Consider the following 27,581-nt stretch of genomic DNA (forward strand, 5'->3'; position numbering starts at 1 on the left):
TAGACCTTTTTGAGCATAATTCCATTTCCGTTATCCCAGGGTATTTTCAGTCACTGCAAGTGAGCGTAGTGATTTTACAAGTACCGTACATTTGAATTCAGCTGGTGGCTGCTCAATGGCATGTCTACCGGACACTATCAACCTTGCAATTAAGTCTCCAGATTTAATGCATCTACTCACTCATACCTGTGTAGTAACTTGTGGTCTGGAAAGTCATAGAGGACTGGCACTTATACATTTTTTGCCAATTACCAGGAGGCATTTTGTGGATGATCAAGTGAGGACTCATTGGTCTGAGCCAAAACATGACCAAAAGAATCTGAGTTGAGTTAGCCCTCAATAAATGGTTAAAATGGTTGGCAACCTTCAGTCTCGAAAGACTACTATGGTATAAGCCTACAGCACCCGGTATTCCCAGGCGGCCTCCCATCCAAGTACTTACCAGGCCTGACCCTGCTTAGCTTCCGAGATCAGATGAGATCGTGCATCTGCAGAGTAGCCCTCAGTATTTGGTTCCATACATTCAGAATGCTTCCATGTATTTGGCTGATGAGCATGAGATAGAAAAGCACACGTGGTATTTTGCAGTGCATGAAAAAATGTCTCCTTTCCACCCCTCAAGGAAAAAACAAAACTAATTGCAAGTTCATTCAAACAAGTTCACTGTTTAAAAAAAAAAAATCTACAGAGCAACCAGGGAAAGAAAATAAATCCAAGGATGGGGAATTGTAACTGCAGTACTTATCTGGCCTTGTTGCCTTCGCAAGCAGATGTAGCCAGAAGCAAAAGATTTTTACAGAATGTTTATTAATAAAGTGACTGAGGGGAATCCTTTGTGATAGTTGTGCTCTCTCTTTGCTCGAACATCCCTTTTTATGTTTGCAAGTGTGCATATTACTGTATTAGCTAGTATATGATGCTAAAGAAAGGGGATATAGTATAATCAGGTGTGAGAAGGCTAAAACCTGTAATAAACTCATAGTAATGATAATTTAAGGATGTCTCTGTGCTGTGGCAGAAATATCATAGTTATTTGCATAGACCACTAATTGAAGCTGCCTTATTTGGAATCCATCTATCATGGTATTACTGACTATTCTGTCTTGCTGCCATTCTCCCAGGTTTTAAACAAAGGTCTTTCCTATGATCTGCAAACTAAAATCTGGGTCATACTACACATTTGTTCTAATGCAGGCATATCTCAGTTTGAGAGAGAGAGACCCATAGTGGAGAGTAGGGGGTTAACACTTTATCCCTCAATGGTCTTGATCCAGATCAGGATCCCCCATGTAAATATTTAACCAGGGTGGGGAGGGAGGAAATGCCTTTTGACATCATGGGAAGCTTTTTCCAGTCGTTGAATGCATATCTTGGTGGTGAACCAGATAAAAATATTGTGGGGGCAAAGAGTTAAAACCCCCTGTCCCCCACCATGATTCATGGTGAATACCCTCTCCCTCGTGCATGCTCTTTATACTAGAAAATAGAACCTTGCAGGCTCAAACCACACCTTAGAAATAACATGTAGTTTGACCCTAGCTAACTGGAGATGCAGGAAACTGAAACTGGAACCCTTTGCACATAAAGCATGTACTTTGCCACTTTACTCTCTCTTCCTATTTCCCAGGCTGGGAGAGAACCACTAATGTTCCACAAGAAATCAGATCTAGTGAATCCAAAGTACCCACTGACTTCTAAGTTTTCTGTATGCTTTGCTACTTTGGCCTAGCACCTACAGGGGTAGTAAATAATTCTGCTGTGTAGCTGGATCTTTAGGTGGTGATGGAATAATCCATGATGCAGCAGAATTACTTATCCTAAGGAAAAGACTGCCTCTCAGGTTTCCACTTGAGTTATTGGTCTTCTAATTATGAGGCATGCCCAGAACAGTGATTTCTGCAGAAACCCAAAGAGCAGTTCCACGGATGGTGGGTAATTTTTAAATTATTATTATTAAACAGGATCTTGCTCCCCAAAAGCTTGCTTATTTTCCTTTAAAACCATTTATAGCCCTCCTTTTCTTTCTATGGTGGCTCTCAATTATTTTAAGTATCAATAAATGGAACACAACTAACAGTGGAAACTGTTGAAAAGTAGTCTAGTTCATAAAAAAATAACAATAGCAGGAAACAAAAATAAATAGCAGGAAACAAGCACAGATAGTGAGAGAGCAATAGCTGATGAATATATATAACACCCTTTTGTTGGCATCCTTCAGTCTTGGAAGACTATGGTATCGCGCTCTGAATGGTGGTTCTGGAACAGAGTGTCCTCTCCAGTGCGCGAAGCCTAGGTAAAGTAGATATGGAGGATAGACTGTTTCCCATGCAGCAAATCCCCCCTCTCCACGTCGCTGAAATGGTCTAATGGAAAGGCAGAAGCCAATACGGTTGGTTCCAGCGGCGTCGCAGGAGTTGCCAGAACATCTGTGTTCAGCCGTGAACTGCCTCAGGGACTCCGGCTCCGGATTTTGCCTCGAGGTTGACTCCTTAAGCCTTTTCCATAACTGGATGTAACCACAAGGCAGTGGAGGTTTGGGATCAGATGAGCTGCCTTCCCAGGTTAACAAGTCCCACCTACCCGGTGGCTGTTTAGTCGCCTCTTAAGACAAGTACAGCCAAACTGAAGGCCTACTCTTATCCCCAGCCCCCAGGGGATAACACCCTTATCAGACCCTCATAATAACAAATGAGAGAGCTCAGTTTTGACCATGCACCAAAAAGAATGAAGAGTGGGGACCGTGGGGTTTCTCAGAGAAGAACATTCCATGTTTGTAGCTCCTCCAGAAAGGTCTGGTTTTCTTTTAAAATACACCACCAGTTTTAAATCAGCAGGATGATTATTGTGAGTTGGAACCTACCTGAAGAACTGCAAGATGCAAAGAGTGCAGCAGTATTAGATTATTCTGACCCAGGAGTCCTTTGCCTGTCTCCGGGCTCCTCAGTCAGGAGGGGCAGCCACTGCTTGGGGCTATTTTCATCATTGGAATGACATTTGGAAGAGGAAAGTAGAATTGTCAGCTGTTTCACAGGTTAAAAAATAACCGCTGTCTAGGTTTTGTTGATCATATCTAAATACTAATGGATTCAGATACCAAGATAAAATACCTTAAATATGCACACTGCAAAACCTGCATCAGGAGCTCTTTTTGAGGCTTCTGAAGGAAGAGGGAAATTTGAAACTGTAAGTCATTTTACACTGTGTACAACAGTCTGTCTTAATATTGGCTCCCCCCCCCCCCAAATTGGCATTGGTAAGATGAAACTGTTCCATGTACATAGCAAAGCAATCTTCAGAGAGCTCAAATCTCAAAGTTTGTTTTTTAATCCTTCATTGAATCCTTCCACCAGTTAATCATTTTTAAAGCTTGCCCAACACCTTTGCTTTCAAAATGAACACCTCCAGTTTTAATCTTCGCATGTAACCTGCTCTGAAGCTTAATTTCCCTCAAGGACCGGTGTATCACTCCTTCTAAAACTGCTTGGGGAAATCCACCAGCGCTCAGGCAAATGTAAGTGCTCTGCTGGGACCTTTTTTCCTTGTAGTATTTATTATTTACATGCCCACCAGTGAATTCTAATGGGCAGTTAAAGGAGCTTCTTGGTTTACACAACAAAGTAATTTTTCTTAATGGCAAATCTAACCAGATGCAATTGAGGCTGTTTATATTCCCTCCTTGAAGCAGCTCTGTTTTTCTCAGTGCATAAATGGGGAAGAGTTTGCTAGTCATGTCCTTAGATAGCTTTGAGTATCACTTGCTTATAGATGACATACTTACAAGGGAGGACTTTTCCAGGACTCCTGGTTGGGTTGTGGGCATGTGAATTGGGGCATGTAGCGAGCGGGTGCTGGAAGGCAGAGCAAGAAATGACAGACTTGTTTCATGGGGTAACTAACTTTTTGGCACCCACCATTGGGAGAAAGAAATTCTTGAAATTAATTGATAAGTCATCAGAATTCAAGTCTGCCCAGACAACCTGGATATTACAGTAGCCTCCACAGCTCTCCATAGGTGTAGGCAGAAATTGTTCCAACCTTGCTAACACAGATCCTTTGGTGCAAAGGATTGCTAAATATGTGCTCTATCATTGAGCTATATCCCCTCCCCAATTTAGTTGTATTATACACAGCCACACTGTCGAGGAATGGGGGGACCAAACCTGTTGTGACTGTCTTAAAGTCTGGTTGTAGCCCAGTGCTGAAAGTGGTGCCTTCTGCAAGTTACAAGACATGTTCTATTGAGCCCTTACACAAGACAAAGTTGAGTGGAGTGCTGTGTTCAAACTGTGAGCGTCTTTTTCCACTCCCCAGCAGGCAAGAAGAAAAGGCATCCTCTGCTGAAAAGCTATTCTTTGGCTTTTTGCATATCTGATAGATACTTCCTAAATGTTGCTGTGGTTTCTCTATCACGGTCACGTCATCCTCTTGACTTCCTGTCAGTTCAAGTTCTATGAATGGAGAGGAAGAGAATGAATAGTTTCAGCAAGTCCCAAGAGGTTGGCTGGGAATGATTGTCAGTGTAACTGACTTTGCTTTCCTAGCAGTACAAATGACATTAACAGGTGCTTTCATTGCAAACAGAAATGGGGTTCTTTTTGTATCCTTATGCCCCTGCTTGCATCATCCCTGAGTCTCCAGCTGTATTGCTAATGAGAATACAATGTAATTTATATAGTCGTTGACTGATTTCAGTGTAGAACAGAAACACTTTTCCGGGGTTAGACTGTTGACTGGGGTGTCAAACCTGTTTCCCACAGCAGGGCGAATCACATTCATGATGCTTACTGAGGGCTGGAAATGTTAACATTAAGCAGATGATGGCCAGAAACAAGCTCTTTGCTCTCACCTAGGAGCACCTTAGCTGCAAGCAACAGAAGAGAAAATGTGCAAATCTTGATCATACTTTGAAGATATGGGAAAGCCAAATTGTCACACCAGGAGAGCCCAATTATTATGTGGGCCACCCCTTCAGCAGCACAATTTGTGCTGAGATGTCACTTCACCGCAGCTGAGAGGTGATCTGCAAAGGTGGTTGGCAGAAGGTGGCACTGCTGAATGAGCGGGCTTGCGTAATAATTGGACTCTCCCAGCCACCTGCATCACCAGTTAGGGTCAAACTACATGCTGTTTTTAAGGTGTGATTTAACTCTGCAAATAGCATATAGACCACTAATTGAAGCTGCCTAATTGGGGAATCCAGCTGTCATGGTACTACTGTCTACTTTGGCTGGCTGCAGTTCTCCCAGGTTTTAACCAAAGTTCCTTCCTACAATCTGCAGTCTAAAATCTGGGTCATCCTACACCTTAGTTTTGATTCATAGTTTGACCCTGCATATCTCAGAACAGCGACTTGTGCAGAAACCCAAGGATCAGTTCTATGGATGTGATAAATTGGTTTCGCCAGTACTGCCCTTTCAGCAGGACTGCTTCTGCTGAGGCTCTGGGTGGGAGAGATGGAAGGAGGCCTCAAAAAATCAAGGAACGCTGTGGGGGGAAGGAGTAAACCTACAGGGGTGAAAGGAAGATGCTGCAGGGGTGCTGGTCACTGTTCCCGCACCCCACCTGTGCGTAGGGCCACTCTGTTGGGCAGCCCACTATTTGGCAGGTCTGCACAGGAAACCACCCATCTGATTGGCAGTGTCAAGCTGGCCACTGCCCAGCCAGCTGATGGGTCTGCCCTCTCTCCCCACCTTCTCATTGGGTTTCCCAGAGGTTCACATATGATCAATACAAACGTTTTCTCTTCTAGAAATGATAAAAGTATGGTATTTGTAAAAGACACTGCTCAATAGTAAATCATGTGTCATGTGCAGATTGTGTTGTCGTTCATGTAGTGTAGGCAGGACTGGGCTTGATGGACCGATGAACTCCTTCATTGAAAGATATCGGAGGAAGGATGGAAACTAGTGGTTTTCAGCAGCATTCTTCTGCTTTAGCGTTTGTCCTGTGGATCGGAGTTGCCATTTCTCCTGGCCATAGGCTTGGTCTGGGTGTAGGCAGATGATTTTCATGTCACTGTGCAGCATGTCAAGCCAGCGCTTCTTCGGTTCGCCCTTCCATCATTTGCCGTTGACCTCCAACTGAAGGCCCTTCTGTGCCAGCGTATCGCCATTGGTGCACAGCACATGTCCGTACCATTGAAGCCAGGCTTCTCTCAACTTGTCGGCGATTGGAGCTGTGCCATACCACTGCCAGATGTGGTCGTTGCAGGCCTGGTCAAAACGAATAAAGTAGCATTATTTTTTCCAAACTTGCAATTTTGAAACTTGACTACATCAATATCGTACTTGAATACGGAGAGCTTGTGTTAGTCTGGTATCTTGATTGGGTGGAGTGTTGGCTGTATCCTGAGTTGTTTCCTGCTGGCCTTCAGGCTGCCAGGAGAAATAGATCTAGAGGAGGAAGTGTCTATAGGAATGTGCGTATTCTTTCCGGATTGAATGGTTAGAAACCATCTATTGGTTGGGAAGCAGCTGTTTGACAAGCCTGCAGCAGCAGTTCCTGGACAGGAAATGAATCACACTTCTAATTGAAATGGCAGGATGAAACTTTGCTGCCCTGTGTGCAGATAAGGGCCAAAGAATCTACAGTTCTTAATCCAGCCCTTATAGCAATTCTAGATACCCTTCAAAATAAGATTTGAGGCTAGGTTTTGTGTTGCATTGTTTTGGGGCCTGATGGGCTAGGTTGTGGGGGAAGCAATCCTGTTTCAGAACTGTACCATAAACACTATCAGACTTGAGTACTGATGGAACTAGCCACTGTGTCCTGCAGCTCCAGTTCCTCCCGTTGGCTGAAAATTATCATCCTGTTCCACCCCTACCTGACCTTGCTAAGCGTTGTGAGGCCAAATGAGACCACAGCCAGCAGGAGTGTGGTCGCAGTAAAGAAAATGGAAGGTTGTTAAAAGCATCTAATTGAATTATTGCGCTCCGGAGCCATGGTGACTCACAGCAAGGACGATCACCTGCTGCTCTGTCTTCTGCTGCAAATAATAGGTCACAAGTTAAAGTATTTCAAAGGTCATCATTATGAAAATTGCTAGGGTTTCATTGTTTGTTTTCGTCTCTCGCTAGTTTTGTCTTTGAAGGCATCCCATGGAGCATGGAAACTGGAGTGTTTGGAGAAGTGGCACTGTATGAAGGTTCAGATAGAGTTGGCATGCTGACTGAAACAGGCAGGGCTGTGTGTCATAGAAAGAATAAGATTTCAGTGTTTATGAAAGGTCTCTATTTTACACACACCTCTGGATGTCTCGGTACGGCTTTGGTTGGTCAGTCACTACTTTGCACTGAGTTACATAACCAATACTAGTGGCCAGCATAGTTGGGCACTTATCAGAGGCCAGAGGCTTAAAAGGAACTTGCTGTCTCACATGAGCATGTGAGACTACCTCACACTGAGGCAAGCCACGCCATTGATCCCTACAGCTTAGGGCTGCCAAACTCTTTTCATATAGAGGGCCAAAGTTAGCATTCGTGGTTCTTGCTGAGGGCCAGAAGTGACATCATTAAGCAGAAAGTGACATCATTAAGCAGATGATGGCCAGAAATAAGCACATCATTCTTGCATAGGAACTTATTAGCTGCAAATAACAAAATCTTGTTCATATTTTCAAGGTATGAGAGAGCCCAGTTATCACGCTGGGAGAGCCCATTTATAATGGGGGCCAGAGAAATTGCATTCAACCTGCAGTCTTTTGGCTTGATACCCCTGCTCTAGCTCATTTTTGTCTAAAGCAGTGATTTTCAATCTTTTTCATCTCAGGGCACGCTGACAAGGTACTAAAATTGTCAAGGCACACCATCAGTTTTTTGACAATTAACAAGGGCACACCATGTTGTAGGTGGGGACTTAACATCTCCCAATGGCCATACTAACAAATGACACTCCCCCAAACTCCTATGGCACACCTGCAGACCATTTGAGGCACACCAGTGTGCCACGGCACTGTGGTTGAAAGGCTAACTGTGGTCTAAAGACTGACTGGCAAGGGATCCTTACCCAAGGAGGCCACAGTTTGAATTTGGAACCTTCTGCATGCCAAACTTTTGTGGTACCACTGAGCTATGAATTGTGAGATCTTTTCACATAGAACTATAGAACATAAACTTCCTTCCAATGAAGAAGTGAGACCAGTTGTCCAGGGCACGTGTGAGGGGTGGGGGTAGCGGTGGGAGAGTGGCACAACAGCAGGAGAGAGCTATTGTCTTCATATCCTGCTAGGGTGCTGCTCAGAGTCATCTACTTGGCCACTGTGGGAAACAGCTAGACTAGGTAGACATTTGGTCTGATCCTGCAGAGCTGCTCTGATAACTTTCTTCTTTGGTAGCATGTAGACAGTACTGCAGAATATTTTATTGGAGATGTCTGGGGTGTTGTGGTGTTCTCTTGTGCCTGTGCTAGTATGCAATCTTTAGAAGTATAAGGTATTCCTAGAAAATTATATAGCATATTCCAGTACTCAGAGGGGTTGTCAAAGGAAGTACTTCCTTCTGTAAACAAAGGAACTTATTTTTAAAATGTGGGTCAGTCAGTGGACAAAGCCTGGAGGTTTCCTTTTGATGTAATTCTGTTTGCGTTCAGTTAGCTTGGGGGCTGCCCTAGAACATTATAAGGGATTGCCGATCCTTTTAATAACTTGCTGTTGTCACGATTTAAAAGCCAGCCTTGCAGACGGCGTACCATATAAACAGTTGACATTCTCTTTTTGATGATGCCTTTGATAAGGAGTGATTGCACTTAATTACTCAAAGAATAATCCAAATGTTAATTTAGAGCACATGTTGTCATTTTGAGAATACCTTCATATTAGAGCACATGTTGTCATGGAGAGCTCTGGGAATACCTTCGTATTAAAATGCTTTTGGAGCAGTTTTTTTGTTTTGTATTTTTTAGGTATTGATATCCTGCTCTTGAACCTGCAAGCTCCCAGAACAGATTATTATAAAATATAAATTCTGTGAAAATAATATCATTTAAAGCTACTGAAAGTGGAACAAAGTCCAATAAAACAGCACAAAGCTGAAATCTACAAGGACTGGACAGATATAAAAAGGCTTTTTCCTGGTGTCATATGTCCCCTTACTTGGAGTGGCATATCCTCTGTCTTCAAACCGGCGTTGGATACCGCGCAGGCCAGGCAGTCTGCCAGCAAAGATTAGGATCGGGCATAATAAACAGGTATTAAATTGTGCTGTTAGTTGCATTGCACAGTATCCAAAGCCACCCTTGGAAAGCATTCAGAAGCTTAAGCTGATCTAGTGGCATGGCTTCTTGTTGGAGCCTATGACTGGGAGCTTGTGGCTTCCATTCTGTACCGTCAACACTGGCTACCAGTTTGACTTTGGACTAAGTTAAGTGTTCACTTTGACCTTTATAGCCCTCAGCAGCTTGAAGCAGAGGAACTACCACAAATCCCACACAAATCAGCCCACCATTTCGGGTTGAAGCTCTCCTTCATGCCCCTGTCTGGCTGAAGTTTGGTTTAGAATCAGGACCAGTGATCAGTTCAAGCCTCCAGATTGTGAGCTCTTTGTCTTGGGAGGCTTGTTTAGGACCATCATTATTGATGGTTTCATTACCTGGAAAAAAACTTTTTTGTTTCTCCAGATTTGTTTGTCCTTGTAGACTGTATTTGCCTTTGTAATTTGGTTTGGGGTGGGTGGAAGGGGTGTGTGTTTTAATGATTTATATTGTGGTTTTTGCTTTTATTTTGATAAGTTTCTACTATTCTGTGTAGTGAGTCACCTGAGAGACTGAGGGGATATATAAATCAGTTGGTCAAAAGCCCAACATCTTATAGAGCATTAGGGAACCTAGATTTTTAATGCTGGTTTTTCTTTGAATTATATCCTAGATTGAAATTTTTCTGGATGTATAAGACTGTTCGCAACAGTTAAAATAACACGGTAGCATTAAGAATAAATGGAAACGCATCACAGGCATAGTGTAAAACCTCACATCACATCACATCAATAGTGTAAAACCTCAAGTAGCAACATCAGTCAATTAAATTCTACAATCCTAGGTAACCAAACAGGTCTTAGCCTATAGCTAAAGAAAACTTGGTACTGAGAGAGCTTTCCAAAGTTGTGCGCCCCCCTCCCCGGAATGGGTTTGTTTCCTGGTTGCCTTCCTTTTAGTCTTTCGGGCTGGGGTAGAATAAAGAAGGGCCTTGTGTGATCTAATTAGAAGAGCAGATTTGTTTCTTATTGTATGCATAGCTGCATGGAAGGGTCTGTATCTTTAAGAGGGTTAGAGGAACTTGATTTTCATCAGAGACTTCAGATAACATTAAAGGAGTCCTGCTTGCACATAACAGAGGGAAAACAGGGGAGGCACATGTCTAATATAGCAAGTTAATGTGAGAACCTGGCACTATAGCACTAAATCAAGGAGTTCCCTGTGGGAATAGTTAATTAATTCTAGGCAGTAGGTGAATCTTTCAAAGCAATTTTCCTTTCAAGTAGTAATCTAGATTCAGAATGTGTGCAGCTGAGGGTGCTAAGGTCAAAAGCCCCTCAGCCCAACTTGATGATTTCCTGTTTGTCTTATTAATGGTCAATTTAGTGGCAATGGGTGATAAACCAGCTGTGCATTCCCTTGCAAAAAAAATGGTCGAAGTCTGCTGAGTGCAAGTAGACTGAAGGTGGTGTGACATGTTCCTTTGATGAATTTAGCTCATTATTTCCTGAATCATCTGATTGTCAAGGTATATTTTGGTTCTTGCTGAGTATAAAGCAGACATCACAGGTGTAGAAAATCACCCATGGCCAAGTGGATATGCCAGATTTCATCAGGACCCAAGAAACACAGTGGCTGTATCAACTGATTATTTGTTTATAATCAGTGCCCTTTTCTCTGTGTGATGGTGTAAATCTCTGTAGATCCCGTCAAGAGAGGGAACCACAGCAGCAGTGGCTGCAGGGCCATACAGTGACAGCAAAGGAGTTGGCTCTAGATAGTAGTTAAATATAGCAGAAGGGGTGGGAGATGATGGCAGCAGTGCCGGCGTTAGGAGGTACGGGGCCCAATTCTGCATGGTCCTTGCGGAGCCCCCCCCCCCCACTGCACAGCCCTGGCACTTACCCACAACAAAGTGGTCTGAACCAGGCACCTACTGCTTCTAGAGTGACAATCAGAAGTAGCAGTGGGCAGGAGCTACTTCCGGAGTGGCCTGATTTGGGGCCGATTTTGGGCCTGGAAGCAGCGTTTGGCGGTAGGTCCTTTGAGAGCTCCACCTGTCGTGCTGGCTTTTGAATGAAGGCTCACCTCCATGCAAGGTGCCAGCTGCAGGCAGCCTGCCCCCTGCTGCAGTGTGGCCTCTCCCCAGGTATAGGGCCCAATTGGGTGAAATCTCCCAAATGGTGTTAAATTCCTGCCTCCTTCCTAGCTCAAAGCCAGAATGACAAGCTTGGTATAAATAGTGGCAACTTCATTGGAGGCCCACTATTTTGGGCTGGCTTTAGTAGCCAAGCCAACCATTGCGGTCACCGGAGCTAACCTCATGCTGTGCCTCTGTGTGAGGTCAGTGACCATCAGCAGTGCTTGCTTGCTTGCTTTATATATATACATATTCCGCCTTTCTCCCTGAAGGGCACCCAAGGCGGTGCCTTGCTTTGGCAGTGGCCCCAAAAAACCTTTCCTGCTCAGGAGCGAGAGAGGGTGGTGGTCGCTTACCTGTCTGTCTCTGTTGAGTATCTCAGCAATGGAAACACCTCCAAGCTTTGAGCTGTTCGTTTTCAACAAAGTAGGATAGGATATATAAGTGTTTTTTTTCAAATAAATAAAAAGACAGGTGCGTGTTCATCTGTTAAGCAATTTAATTCTGATTAGGATCATCGTGCCTAGAAAAGAAATACATTGCTTAAGAATATTAACGATGGTCACTCCCTTCAGTGCTGATTTTTTAGTGACAACAGGCATTTCCATTGGCACACTTAGTAAAACTCTATTTTAAGTGCATGTCTAGTGTAATCCTTAATGCAAGACACGTTACACAATAGGAGTGGGCGTATTTGTGGTTTCAGGTTTCTGAAGATGTGGCCGCCCATCCACCCCTGCCCATGAAGTTGTTTTAGAGATTTACTTCTATAAAAACGTCTTGCTTAACAAGGTCGCTAAGCTTATAGTGATGCTTTTCGGCAGCCTGGTCACTTGGAAAAAAAACAACAAAACTAGATTGAGGTTACCAGGAAGCGATTAACTTCCTGTTAACATTGATCTAGGTTTTTTTTCCAAGCAATTTAATTTACTTTCAAGCAAGTAAATTTCTAAAACAGTGATTTTCAATCTTTTTCATCTCATGACACACTGACAAGGTCAAGGCACACCATCTGTGTTTTTTTTTAACAATTGACAAGGCACACTGCTCTGCTGGTGGGGGCCTCACATCCCCCAATAGCCCTGCCAACAAATGACCCATCCCCAAACTCCCACATCACACCTGTGGACTACTTGTGGCATACCAATGTGCCACGGCACACTGGTTGAAAATAGCTGCTCTAAAATAACTTAATGGGTGCTTGGGGGCCCTTGGAGACAGTCGTCCCCTGTATCTGCCGTTTCCAGAATCCACGTGGCGAGCATATCCCCCACAGATACCGGGGCACACTTGTATGATATTAAGTTGGACTGTTTGCAGTGAACCTGTGATGGATGGGTCCTTCTGCTGGCTTAAGTAGTTTCAGGTTATCCAGAAAGTAATGAAACTTTGCCTTTTAGTACACAAATCAGAGGAGGTAGGCTTTGTGCAAGGACGTCTCATTTTACTTGTGTATGATTTGGAAGAACACACCTGTTTAATAATACCAAAACTCAATTTACACTTGCAGGTTTTTGGAATAGCACGGTCAAATGCATTCAGACGAGGTTACTTTTTTTAATTTACATGTTTTTGAGACATGTACTGCTTTTCAAATACATACACTCCCCTGCATAAAATTAGAGGTGCCTGTAATACTTAGTCTAATTCTTTTTTTGTGACAGGTGGTTTACTGCTTTTCCATTGATGCCAGACTTCTGTACAAAATTCTTGGGTTTATGAGGCTTAAAGAGCCAGCTGCTTTTCTAGGGATGTAGTGGGAGGGGGGGCAGGCAATGTTATAAACCAATTAGTAAACCTAATACTGAGAGTGGTTTCAGTGTTTGGGCAGTATCTTGTTGCTTGTGAAACTCCTCATGTACAAGCAAAACTGAATAAGTTAACGAGCAATGTAATTTTGTCTTCAGCACATTTTAAGACACCTAGGGTACAATCCTAACCAACTTTCCAGCACGGACATAAGGGCAATGCAACTCCAAGGTAAGGAAACAAACATTCTGTTGCTTTGAGGAGGCCTCCGTGAGTGTCATCCAACTACAGGATGCACCACGTGTCCATTGGCACAGCTATGGCAGTGCTGAAAAGTCAGAGGAGAAGATAGTATTGAGACTGCTGGATTAGATCAAAGTCCAACAAGAAGCTGACGGAACATACCAAGATCCAGGTCTACAGAGCTTGCGTCCTGAGTACACTTCTGTACTGCAGCGAGTCATGGACTCTTTGCTCACAACAGGAGAGGAAACTGAACACTTTCCACATGCGCTGCCTCCGACGCATTCTCAGCATCACCTGGCAGGACAGAGTTCCAAACCACACAGTCCTGGAACGTGCTGGAATCCCTAGCATGTATGCACTGCTGAAACAGACGCCTGCATTGGCTCGGTCATGTTGTGAGAATGGATGATGGCCGGATCCCAAAGGATCTCCTCTATGGAGAACTCGTGCAAGGAAAGCGCCCTACAGGTAGACCACAGCTGCGATACAAGGACATCTGCAAGAGGGATCTGAAGGCCTTAGGAGTGGACCTCAACAAGTGGGAAACCCTGGCCTCTGAGCAGCCCGCTTGGAGGCAGGCTGTGCAGCATGGCCTTTCCCAGTTTGAAGAGACACTTGGCCAACAGTCTGAGGCAAAGAGGCAAAGAAGGAGGGCCCATAGCCAGGGAGACAGACCAGGGACAGACTGCACTTGCTCCCAGTGTGGAAGGGATTGTCACTCCCGAATTGGCCTTTTCAGCCACAGTAGACGCTGTTCCAGAACCACCTTTCAGAGCGCAATACCATAGTCTTTCGAGACTGAAGGTTGCCAACACCTAGTTCAGGGTGTCAAACACAGTAGTTTAGTTAGAGGGGGGTAAAACGGTAAGTACAGCAGGTGCTGCAACATGCCATATAAGCAACCCCTACAGCTTGCCATCTGAGCCAGGTGACATGGTTTGGTTTGGTTAGTACCTGTGCCTGTGCATTGCCTTCACTGCCCAGAATGACTCTGGCTGCACGTGGGAGGGGTTGCTTACCCTGCATGCTGTGGCACCGGCAGTACTTACTGGTTTACATCCCCTCTAGCTACACTATTGGTCAAACATAAGGCCCGTGGGTTGGTTATGGCCTACGGAAGCTCTTTATCTGGCCTATGTGATAATTCCCCCCCAGTGCTACCCTTTCAGCAGCACCACTTCTACTGAGTCTCTGGGTGGGAGAAACAGAAGAAGGCCTCAGAAGGCATGGAACACTATGGGAGAAGGATAGACCAAGAGAGGGGGACACTGCTGAGGTGTTGGGAGAGCGCAATGGTTATGCAAGCCACCCCTTTTAGCAGTGCCATTTCTGTCGTGGCATCACCTCTCAGCTGCTGAGCTGCAAAGTGATGCCTTGGCAGAAATGGCACCGCTGAAAGGATGGCCCACATAATTGGGCTCTCCCATTGTGACAGTTTGGCTTTCCCATATCATGAAAAATATGATCAAGATTTGCACATTTTCTCTTCTGTTGCTTACAGCTAAGGAGTTCCTAGGTGAGAGCAAAGTGCTTGTTTTTGGCCATCATCTGTTTAATGACGTCACTTAATGATGTCACTTTCAGCCTTCAGCAGGTGCCATGAATCCTATTTGGTCTGCTGTGTGAAACTTGTTTGACACCCTTGACTTTGTTCATCCTTCCTGTTTCCTGCAGTGACCAAGTATACATCTTTGGAGAACCCCACAAGCCACACTGGAAGATGTTATTCTCTCCCACCCTTTCTTCCCACTGGGTTCAGATGATTTGAATCCCGGTCTGCCTGATCCAAGTTCACTCTCAGTATATTATGCTGTATTTTACTATAATATAGGCTTGATGTCAAAAGCCTGTGTGTGTATAAGTATTGCCCATAAGCTTGAATCAGAAGAAATTTCAGAATGGAAACTGTTCTGTTGCAGAGAGGGAGGAACCTGTCAAATCTATATCACTAACTAATGGTAGAGGTGGTTTTTCCAGTGGTAATGAAATAAAAAAATACATAACACTGCTTTCTGCAGGTCTCATGTTTTGTAAAACAGCAACAAAAAATCCAAAGTCTGGGAAAAAAAAACAACCCTTTCTCTGACACCTCTACATGCATGTGGCTGCGTCTGCTGACACTATACCACCTGTATCACTTACCTAGTTCACTTCTGAAGTGATTATAAATTATATTTATAATTTACAAAAATGCACCCTTGGAATAAAAACACATAATGCTGCTTTCTGCAGTTCTAACTTTGGAAGACACCAAATCTGCAAAAAATTAGAACTGTTTTCACCCACCTCTAAAAATTGGATATATCTGCTGTAAATGGGAATAGCCCAAATGCAATTTTCATTTGTAAACTGTTACAAATGGGTAACAGATTTTAGTCATTGTTTGTGTGTGCTAAACATTTGGAGACACTGATCAGAAATTTAAATAGTGTGAAAGCAATGCAAGAACAAAAGCGTTTTCCTGATGAAATAAATAGGAACACAAACTTGGATAGGAGGCAGTTAAGCAACATGCCTGTGTTTTACACCCTCACAAACAGAAATGTCAGGTGTTTGGAATATTTTTAGGGAGTCAAGTAATATTGTAAGTGGAAAGAACAGCTGGTGTCCTGTGTAATCCTTTTTCTGTCGTGTCTACATGTCTTCAGATGATATTTATCTTGTGTTTATGTGCTGCATTGTCTGTGTCTATTCGTTCCATCTGTTGCTCTTAACTTATTTTCTTTCCTTGCTTGAGGAAATGGTGTGGGTGGGAAATGATGGAGAGGTAGAAGAGAGAAATGGACGTGTGCCTCAGAGCGCTTTTTGCTAGCCCTCAAGATAAAAACATAAGTAGTTCTGACTGAGCGATGTGTTAAGTTGCAGATAGCTACAACAGTAGAAAAGATGAGGAAAACCTTGCAAAGAGTGGAAAATGTATTTAAGTGTTTAAAACTAGGGCTGTTGGCAGTTTAAGGAACTTCTAGCTGTGATTTAATCACCTACTTGATATCTGATTTAATAAGGTTTGAATAAACGTACTTACCACCATCTCAGTATATAACCACTTTTTGAGATATCAACGGAAGTGCTATATAATTCCTACTCAGAAAAGTTGGTTGATCTACCAATTTAGAATTTAGTTGGGGTTTTTTAATCAGAAACATTTCATGTACAGTTAAAACATTACATAGATTTCCAGTGCATGTCTCCAGTGATTAACAAGTAGTGAATCTCAGAGGTTGTCCCTGTTTTTAAAGCCGTAAAGGCTGGGGGAAAATATTTCTAGTTCCTGGGAGCCAGCATCCAATAATTAGAATCCACTCCTATCTTGATCTGAGAACATACTTAATTCACGTCGGTACAGTCCAAATGGCTTGATGTTTATCTTGAAGGTGGAGGAGAAAAAAAACTCCATTCAGGTTGGGCATCCCTTAACCAAAGTGTTTAGGACCAGAAGCATTTTGAATATCGGATTTTTCTGTATTTTGGAATATTTGCATATACATAATAAGAGATTTTGGGGATGAGGCCCAAGTCTAAACACAAAATTCATGTATGTTTCATATAACCCTTTTTCACGTAGCCCGAAAGTCATTTCATATAGTATTTTTAATAATTTTGTGCATAAAACACAGTGATTTTATTTCTTTAGGCAAAAAAGTTAAAACCCATTTTTGCCCAGCCCACAGGTATACCCACATGTACAGATGTTGTGTACATGCCATGTTGGGCAGAAATGGCTTTAAAAAAAACAAACCCTGTTGGTGCTCACAAGTATTTTGGAATACTCTCTATTTCTGAATTTTGGGTAAAGGATGCCCAATCTGCATGGGTCTGTGGAGCATGTGTGCTCATCTTTCTTTAAGATCACTTCCTCAAAGAGCAAGTCATCTGTTGAGTTGGTGACTTCCTTTCTGGAGGTTTCTTGACTATACTGTAAAAAGAAAGGTAAAAGCCTGATTGTGTTCACTTCTCAGAGAAGTTAGTTGCAGAGTGGTTATTGCTCATTACACTGATAGCGGATGATGTGAGAGAATCCAGTGCAGTCCTGTTGAGTTTTGGCTTCCTCCTCTTTTTTGCCCAAAATAAATGAGACTGAAAGTGATACAGCAGTGATAGCCATTCATTTTGGCCAAGTGTGCAACAAATTGAGCTTAGAGTGTGTGTGTCCCATGATGCACACAACAGTAACCACAGTGCATGCATAATTGCCTATGCCTAGATGCTTTGCTCTGGGCTACTGAGTTTGAGTATAATAGTTCTCCTGGGACTTGCATTTTTAGCCTTTTGTGTGCAGGTACCTGATACTCACCCTAAATCCTTCCTTTGAACACCATGTCCTCTTAACTCCTTTGATCCAATTCATGCTGAGTTGCATTTTTTCTCTTATTCTCTCTTGGTGCTAATTAGACCCTTAACATTAGCTTTCAAATTAGAGTTTTGGGTGTTCTGCTGCTTTATTGCAGCAAATATAGTTTGCTGAGAGAATTTGGTCCTCTTTTCCCCACCTTTGCCCCCTTTCAGTGCTGTGGCAGATGCCTGCTTGTAACAGTGTATATACATATGTGAAAATCTACTGACTGTAGCAACTGCCTCGGTTGACCTTATGGATGGGCCAGCCTTGCCAGGGGCAAACGTCAAGGAATGCAGTCTTCATTCTGTTCTGTTAATGAGTTTCTCTAAGGGTATCTGGTTGTTTCATTGTTAGAAAAGCAGAGTCCTGAAATGGATGAATCTCAAGTGTGATCCAATGAGGCAATTCTTGAGCTGTTCCTTTATAAACAGCACCATCTGCTGGCAGTTGGAGTGGGCAAAGAAATCCAATTTATAGGTTTAGTGGTCCTTCAACAGGTCATAAAATTGTGGGGGGCCAGTGTCAGGTCTCTCCTCTTTCCCCCTCAAAAACAAACCATGGAACAATTAGATAATTAGATGGGGAGGGACTTGTAGGTTAACTTTCATTGCTCATACATTTATTGTTCTTGATCCCAAGGATTCTCAACTCTGGTTGGTTAGAATTATATGCATACCTTAATGACCTATATGGCATTTATACAGAATTTTCAGTATGCTAATAATGAGTAATTTAAATATTAGTGTTCATTCCTAATAAATGCAAATAACAGTTGTTGGTAGTTTTGTGGATGACAAAAGTGGATTTGGGGAATCTTTTATGTGAAAGCATCTTAGTAAACATCACAGTGGCAGGGCCCCTGGCAGTAATATTTCTAAAGACATCTTTTGCATTCCCCATGCAAAATGAGTTGAATTCAGACATTTGAATGGATTGAGTATTGACACCCTTTATCCTCCTTACCGTCTTTTTGAAACCTTGCAAACTTGAAATAGCAGGCATCCTTTCCTGGTGTGGGCTGGAAGGAGATTTCCAGGCCTAGGTTCAGTATCGGTCTTTGCTATGGGGTGACCACTGAGTAGTCTGGCATCTTGGCAAAAAGTGATTTATGATTCAGCACTAAGCCAAAGACTGGATTTGTATATTCTGCACCGTTGTGTTGCATCAGATCTTTTAACGTTCAAGCCAAGTTGGATGTATCCCCAGTTATTCCTGGGGATACCTGTCTGATAATCTCTTTCTCTAGATTTATGAGTTCCAGTAATCCAATAAAACTGTGGAGTGTTTTTTGTTCATGAATATAACTGGAAGCCACGTGCTCCCTTCTCCATCCCCTTTCCACCTTGCTTTGCACACCCTGGGAATCATCATATGTTTCAACCATATGACTACTTGTTGTGATGAACCAAGAGCAACTACGGTTAAGAAACTAGAATATTAGATTTTGCCTATTTTTTATACCGTAATTAAATCACAGCTGCTGACTTTGGATAACACAATAAGTTGTGGTTGTTTGCATCATGCTCAGGGCAAGAGCTAGGAAGAAAATGGAAGACGGTGCACATAAGCTTGGCAGGCTTCCAGTTGTGTTTACAACCCAGCAAGCCATAGGCGTTTTTTTCGGTGATCTCTTCAGGTCTTCTCGGATGTTGCATTGAGTTGCTGAAAAATGTCCGTTCGTTGTTTTCATAAAATGAAATTGTTTTCATAAAATTTTCATAAAATGTTTATGTATGTATGTTTATTTTCATGTAGATGGCTAACTGCTGTTCATTATGCTGTCTATGTATTTGCTCTTACTTCATTTACCGGTCTATGCTAGCCATGTCAAATTCAAATAAGTTGGAGGGCTGACTTCCCACTCTCCATCTGCACACTCAGCATGTGCCAGGGGCCAGCCCTTTGTCCAAGATGTGAATTCGGCTGAATTTGGCATACAGCCAACAGTTTCACCTATGTTGGCTATTAAATTAGACCTCTATTAGGCTATTTCTTTGACCTGCAAAAGGATCTGATAAGACCCATGTGTTCAATATTTTTTTTTATTCTTTCTGTGCAATTTTTATAAGTACTTTTCTGGAAAAGCTTTTTTTGTAATACTAAAATTCATTTTGTACTTTCAGGTGCTACCAGAGAAATTGGCTCAGCTCTGACCAGAATGTGCATGAGACACAGAAGCATAGAATCCAAACTCAGGCAGTTTTCAAGGTGAGTAATGCCATGTTACTGAGCTGACAGAGTTTGGAAGTAGCTCTTAATTAGCTTCTGGACGATGGTCAAGTTGTAATTGGTACACAACCCCTTTCATTCAGGAGCGCATTCAGTTGTTTACTGGGGCTGACTTCCAGCTAACCTTTGACTTTCTGTAGCTGGGAACACCCTTTCTTTTTCTCTCGCCAAACAGACTAGGCTTTGTGGAAGTGAAAGGTTTAACTGCCCACCCTTAGAACCAAGCTTGCTGCATCCAGCCTTTTTATGCGCTAGGAATTCCTGTCCCTGGTGTTGTTGTAGCTCAGCAATGAATGAACAATGCCAAAGAGCAGGACTTAAAACTGAGAACATGAACTATTGTTGCAGAAGCAAATATTTTACTGGGTCTGTTCCAGTATCTGGTAACTCTAGAGTGAATTTGAGAGCTACTTTTGCACAGTGGCTGAGAGACTGTGCTGAGAATCGGGGAATCCTTAACTTAAACCTAGACTGCCACAAATTCACTAATGATCTTTAGAAAGACAGACTTTCAACCTTAGTGTTGTGCGTCACCCACCACCCCATCTGAAGTATGACAAGTCTATTTTATAAGGTTACTGTGTAACCGCTGATAGTCCTGGTGCTTTTCCTGTCAGGGGCCACCCCTGCATTTGCCACCTGGAAATAATTGCAGTGATGTCATCACCACCACAATTACTTCTGTGCAGTCTCCTCCTTCCCCCCTTTAAGAAAAAAGGGGGGAGGAAGGAGGCAGCCTAGGCTCCATTGGAGCTGTTTTGCACTGCTAGAAGTGGCGCGTAGGAGGCTGCTTGTAGCAGTGCCAGAAAACTCCAGCAGTTTTGCACTGCTAAGCAGCACCGTGAAAGGCTCCATCAGATCTAGAAGAGGCACACGCCTCCTCCAAAATCAGAGACAGGAGCACCTCTTCTGACCGCCTACCGGGCTCTTTTGACCGCCTCTTCTGACCGGCTACTGGGCTACCCCTCTTTTAAAGGGGAGGAGAAGAGGATGGCCCTCAGAATGGCACAGAACCACACCAGCAGAGGCTTCAGGAGCACATCCACTGTTAGCATGCTTCTGGACTGCAAAAAAAAAAAAGTGACGGGGGAGCGGGTTGCAGCGTGGCTCTCCAAGGCTGGTACCTAGAAGGAATTTGCCCCCATTCCCCCCCCCCCAGTATGCAACTGGCTGTAACCATTATTGAGATGGTGTATGTGAGACATTTTGAACAAACTAAAGCATTGTGCAATTGCTGAGCGTTTTACACAACATATATATGAAGGGATTTTGGAACATTCCACATAGGCTTAGGGTAGATTCAGATCGATTTTCTTCTGCAGGATTTGATTCCTCTTTGTGTTTTCTCAACCAAATTAGTGCTTTAATTGACTGTCTGATAAACCCACTTCAAGAGCAGATGGAAGAATGGAAGAAAGTGGCCAATCAACTGGATAAAGACCATGCAAAAGGTATATGTGTTGGAAAGTGGAGAGTGGCAGACACTAGAGAATAACATGAGTTTAAATTTAAGGGAAACTCTTCCCCAAAAGTCTTTCTCCTTCTGTTTTGTACTCGGGATGCTAGCATTAACTGCCCCACAGGTAGTAGTGATGGCCACTGAGACTGTTGTCCTTAACTAGAGATTGGGAATGGACTGTGGCAGTGTTATTCAAACTGTGTGGTGCCGCTTTTTAGGGAGGTGCCAGGAACTCAAAAGGGAGGCGCGGGATGTCCTCTTGCAGCGATACAGTCACACCCCTGGGCAGAATACGAGCCTATCTTCTGCCTGTCTGCGCTTTTTTTTAAAGCAGAAGAAACGGGAGTTGCTCAGCTGCGAGAGTGGCTGCTGCCGCCCCGCCCTCTTCTGCCTCCACTCCGAGGCTGCCACCTTCTGTGTTCGCTCTTCAACTCCAACCCCCATCTGGCAAGTGCCGAGCATGCTCAGCTTGCGCTGATCCTTGTCTGGTTGGTTCCTAGTTCCCAGCCTGGGATCACTTCTCATCAAAGTGAAATCTCTCTTTTCAACCCCCTCCCTCTTCCACTCCCCCCTTTCGATCTCCAAACCTTCCCGCTTTCCTCCTCCTCCCCAAATAAAACGCTTCCTATTTTACCAGTCATCTTAAAGTTGCTTCCATGCAGTTGACAAAGTGGGAGGGGAGGGACAAGCACACACTTTACTTGACCAGGAGCAGAAAAAGGGTACTGCTTTTAAAGTGATTTATTATTATTGTTGTTTGACTGAAGAAGAGAGGCTGTATTTTTAAAGTGATGAATCTTGCTATTTGAAGGGAATACTTATCAGCCATTGATGAAGTGATTGCCAGCCCAATCCTATCCACACTTTCCTGGGAGTAAGCCCCATTGACTCTAGTGGGACTTACTTCTAAGTAGACATGCATAGGCTTGAGCTGTGCATCTCCTGGTATAGGAGACAAATCAGCATCCTAACCAAACCTTTATCAGCTCTGATATATTTTCATGGTCTATTTTTGTTTTCCCCACCAGCTGCTGGAAAAATTTAATTTCATTAAATTAATAAAGGGTTCAATCCTATCCAAGGAGAATGGAAGAAATGACTAGTTGGATTGGGGTCCACAGGGGTGTGTGTGTGTGTGTGTGTGTGTGTGTGTGTGTGTGTGTGTAATGTTGGTCAGACTGGTTGTTCATTTGATAAAATAATTCTATTGGTATGCTAACAAAGTTTAAAAAAAATGAGTCTTCCTGGATCAGACAAAATCTACCTACTCCAGCATCCTGTCTCCAATAGTGATCAGCAGCTGATCATTTATAAAGCATGTATATTGCTGTGTGTTAATAATATATTTTTAAGATCTGCATTTAATTAATGATATGATTAATATAATTAATATTAATAAAGTTCATATATATTTAATGTAATATTATATTATATTTATAATAAATATAATATAATATTTAATATATTTAATATTTCTGGCCACTTCCTGTTTAATAATGTCACTTCCAGCCCTCAGGAACATGATGGGGAGTCATGGCCAACAGCCACGGGGGTCAAGGGAGCCACTGGGATTGCTTGCTTGCTTGTGTTGCTCCCCAGATTTGTAGAAAATTCTCTTTCTCTAACCATGGCTAAATGTTCATGTTAAACAAAGTCAAAGCTAACCAGATTTTCCAAATGACTCGCATTTGATACCATGGTTTAACGTTGGTTTCAAATCCTGGTTAGCCATGGTGGCTAATATTTGTTAGTGGCTAATTTTTGTGTCAGCCTAACCTTTATTTAGCTGAAAGGATGCCCCACGTGAGAATTGGGGCCTCCCATATCTTGACAGTATGATCGAGATTTGCTTATTTTCTCTTCTGTCATTTGCAGCTAATGAAAAAGTGCTTATTTCTGATCATCACCTGCTTAGTGATGTCACTTTCGGCCCTCAGCAGATGTCATAAATGCTATTAGCCCACTGTATAAAACAAATTTGACACCCCTCTTCTAGACATTACTAATCCTACTTGCATTTCTAGTATTGGGCATAGTCTATTTTTTTACAATATGTACATAGACTCATACAGCCATACCATAATGTATGGTACAAAATATGATGTTATACAAATTATATGTGTGTCTTTTTCTAGAATACAAAAAAGCGCGCCAGGAGATAAAAAAGAAATCCTCAGACACATTGAAACTACAGAAGAAAGCCAAGAAAGGTGAATTTTCCCATTTTTAACTTTTCTGTTTTTACCTAGGAATGCGTTACTGAGAAAAATCCATGTTTGATTTTCACTGATAAGTCATAATCATAGGACTGTATACATCGTTATTTAATATGTTGATAGATTTGTTTTGTAGTGGTTTTACACCCTCTCTCCCAAGTATCTCATCTAATTTCCACCCTGGAGCATATGATCACTGCAGTATTTCGTAATCTTTGGAAAATCGCTTCTGAACTTAGCAAACCATCTCCAGCCTAGCCCGTGTGTCTTCTCCACCTGTTCAACTGTTGTCGCCCTTCTTGTCTGGTTTAAACACTCTTGTCTGGTCAAACCACAAGTGCACCATTTCAGGTTTGATGGGGGTGGGCTCAAGATTTGCAGCACAGTTCAAAGGCCTGGTCTTAGTTTTATCCAATGTTAAATTTTAAAGAGCATTTTCAGAGCATTCGTTTGGGCGGGTGTCGTTTCCCCCCACACCCAAATAAGCAGAGCTGTGCTCTTGAGGAATATATTGGGTCTGAAAAACAAGTGGGGGACCCCCTCAGATGCTGTACGCCTGCCAAACTACATTGTGTGCAATCCAAGTTAACCACTCTTCCACTTTAGCATTTCCAGTGGGACCAGAATTTTTGGAAGAGCATGAACTGCTTATACTATAGCTGTAACACAAAACACACAGTGGGGTGTCTGCTCACTGTCAGGCTCATTTGCTGTCATACGCTGATCCCTCAGGCTGGAAAGCACCTCAGTTTACTACCACAAACTGTTTTGGTACAGCTGGATATTGGGTTTATTCCTATGAGGGATTTAAAAGTTGAATTATTTCATAGTATGAAAAGCTGTTCAGGTTAACACATTTAACAGTATCGCAAGTTGCACAGTGTTGTACAGTACAGTTCTACCTAAAAATGGTAGGAAAGCAGATAGTCTTACCAAGTGCTTTACAGCAATTGAATCAGTAAATTCTATCATTCCCACCACTCTGTACCACCCGTAGACAGTCTGATTCCCACAGTTACTGCTGTTCATTGATTGCTGTTCAATGTGTGATTATTTCTGCTGAGTAAGAGGAGGTTTGGTTAAGACCATGGAACTATCTTTTCCATCTGAATACTTTGATATGCTGATACATGTATACATGTAAGCCACTAATATATTATTATAATGAAAGCTATTCTGCCTTCCCTCTAAAAACATACTGATATTTATTCTAGGGCTTTGCAGCAGCTGGGGGTGAAAAAGAAATGAGCATGTAGGGCTAGACTGGGGTGGCCAGCCTATGGTACACGTGCCACTAGTGGCACATGGACACTTTGCCATAAGTGTACCACTTACAAAACCGCCATATATTTTTGAAAATGTTTAAATAATAATGATTGCACATTATATGGACCTTGGAATGAGTCCTGCTGGGCCAGACTAAAGGTCCTTGCAGGCCGCCTTTCTGGCCTCATCAGCAATCAGCCAGGTGTTTTTGGAAAGCCCCAGATAGGCAACAGCACTCCCATAATTCTTGCTCTGTGCCTTATGGCTCTTGGAGATATACTGCCCTTGAACTTGGAGGCTCTACTTAGCTACTGTGGTAACGCTAAAAGTGACATTAAGATGGAGTGGCACGTTCAAGATACTCTGTATAAAAAGTGGCATGTGGCATGCTGCAGATTGGCCACCCCTGGGTTAGACAGTGCTCATATTGGGGCAAGGCAACCTCTTTAGCTAGTTAGCTACTGTTTTTCGAAGGCTCCAGAGGAGTATAATATGGCTAAATTTAGGGGAGGGTTAGGGTCTTGCAAATGTTCTTAATGTCCCCATAGTGATTCTGTCATAATTTGAATCCTGGCTGGTAAAGAGAGCCCCAAATGATAGGCACCCATATGATAGGTACTTTGAAATGTGCCCTGCAAGTGCTCAGCGCACCCCCCCCCCCAGCATAAATGAGCAAGGCTTGGAATGTGGGTATAGGGATAGGGTGACTCCTCATGTTTAACGTTATTGTGGGACATACCTCAGAGTGGGGAAATGGTGAATGGAACTAAAACGGCTTCTTGAGTGCTTCGATAGCCTGGATTTGGCCCTCATTAGCACATATTCCCTTTAACTCTTTTCTGCCCAGCCCAAAGGTGTACATGTTTGATACCTGTTGCGTATATATTTCTGTAGGTAGGTGTGCTGAAATGGAAGTCTGGGTGCTTGCATATATATGGTGCTTGTAATTATATACAGTATGATTCAAAAGACTGACGGGATAGGAGCGTTATTATAGTGACTTGGTTTTCTCTTTACTTTCCATGTGAAGTCTACCAATAATGGTTAATACATAGAAGCATCTTCCTGTTCTTATTTTTGAGGATTTAAGCCTACCACTCAATATTTTAAGTTAGATTGGGGGAAACCAAAAGTGGAAATAAATGCCAGGATCCAGAGTGCTTCTATGCTGAGGCCTCCGACCAAGTGACCTGTGTCACAGCGAGTTCTTATAGGCAGCATTTAAGGTCCCTATGATGGAATTGTTTTGAATCTTGTCAAATTGAACAACAGAGATTGGATTGAACGAAAACAGAAACTCAATAAATTGAAAGTAGCAAAAAGGGTGTAGGGCAGGGACCTAAAATAGTAAAGATTGGAATGGTGTTTGGGAATCGTGGTGAAAAATTTTTGTGCGCATGTTTGTGTCCAGGAGGTGCCTCCAGGAGGTGCCTTGTTATGGTATCCATTTGAGAAATTTTGGCTGGAACTGTTGCTTTTTTTTTTTTAGTTCGCTTAACCTAACTGTGTTTTGCCAAGGTCCTGGTCTCTCCAGCCCTGTTTTCCCACAGTAATATTTTAATCGTACAATTAAGGGAGAGAGGACAGAAAGCCAGGCACATACTATGGATTGTAGTTGTACCTGTTTCTGAATTTGGGCTTAGGGCATCTATATGTGAATGGGTTTGAAGTTTAATTTTCATTACTCAAGGGGATAACAACCATTATCATTAGTCCAGATAATAATCTGGACTAGCAGAATTGGCATAAGAGGCAGAATGGGAAGTTCTCTCCCACAGGATACTTCCTGTTTGACCGCTACTGTTGCTGTTCTGACTTGTATTTGGAAGCACCATTGTGTTGGATGATTCTGGGAAAACTGAAGCACAGGAATTGGAAGCAAGGAAAACATTTACCCTGCACCTGGAGATTGTAGTGGTAGCATGGGCTACCATCTGTTTGTATGTGGGTCGCAGCTGACAAATACTGGGTTATAGTTTGAGCTTGGGAGGTTCGATGCCAGCCTGTCCCAAATAGTTTGTTCAGACTCGGCTTTAAAGTAGTTTGATGGGAAACTGAAACAATTCCATAGTGCAGACAGGAACATCTAATAAAGATGCTGGGCTGTGGTGATTTTTGCATCATCCTCCAGAGATGGTGTGCCTGGAAGCCGCCTCTTATCTGTCCAATGACCTGTTGTTGTCTTAGTCTTCTCTGTATACCATGCCTACACATGTGGTGAATTATTTAAAGCAGAAATCCATCCCTTGTGCTTTCTTTGTGTGATGATGAGAACTGCATGAAAGAAGGATTTAGTACCATTCTCCATGCACAATCTATTTGAATGCTGTTTTGTTGTGTAGAAGCACTGCATTGGAAAAAGAGCAATTGTATAAGGCTAATGCTCTTCACATGTTTGTTTTGATAATATCAGTCAGTATGACCAGAGCTGTACTAGGAAATATCCTTCTGGATATGGGTGTTAAAGATGGTTGCTTCTGAGATTTAAACCTAATTGTATCCAGATGATTAAAAGTCAGTCTGGGTTATTCAATTTTTACTTCAGTAGAACTTTGTGGCTGTGCTGCAACCTCAAACTTTAATTGTGCAAATGTTAAAAAGTCGTAGATAGGGATGTCAGTGACATGGGTGTTCTGGAAAATTTCAAATTGGAAAAATTTTGTGAAACTCTTTTTTAGAAAATGTTTGAGTGTCCTAAATTGATTCAGACGTGCTGATTGTTGATATATCTTTAATGATAAATCTAAAGAGCTA

General features: G+C 42.7%; 1 protein-coding gene across 3 annotated transcripts in view; it reads left to right on the forward strand.

Annotated features, from left to right (window-relative positions):
* MTSS1 (MTSS I-BAR domain containing 1) overlaps positions 1–27,581 on the forward strand; it is a 150,075-nt gene that overhangs the window by 89,407 nt on the left and 33,087 nt on the right. For all 3 annotated transcript variants that reach the window (XM_066623010.1, XM_066623008.1, XM_066623009.1), the window contains exons 4-6: positions 19,781–19,865; positions 21,246–21,337; positions 23,481–23,555. In XM_066623010.1, coding sequence (XP_066479107.1) covers positions 19,781–19,865; positions 21,246–21,337; positions 23,481–23,555 — 252 coding nt within the window. The remainder of the gene's footprint in view (positions 1–19,780; positions 19,866–21,245; positions 21,338–23,480; positions 23,556–27,581) is intronic.

The sequence above is a fragment of the Tiliqua scincoides genome, chromosome 4, assembly GCF_035046505.1.
Source record: "Tiliqua scincoides isolate rTilSci1 chromosome 4, rTilSci1.hap2, whole genome shotgun sequence".
In the NCBI taxonomy this organism is placed as follows: domain Eukaryota; kingdom Metazoa; phylum Chordata; class Lepidosauria; order Squamata; family Scincidae; genus Tiliqua; species Tiliqua scincoides.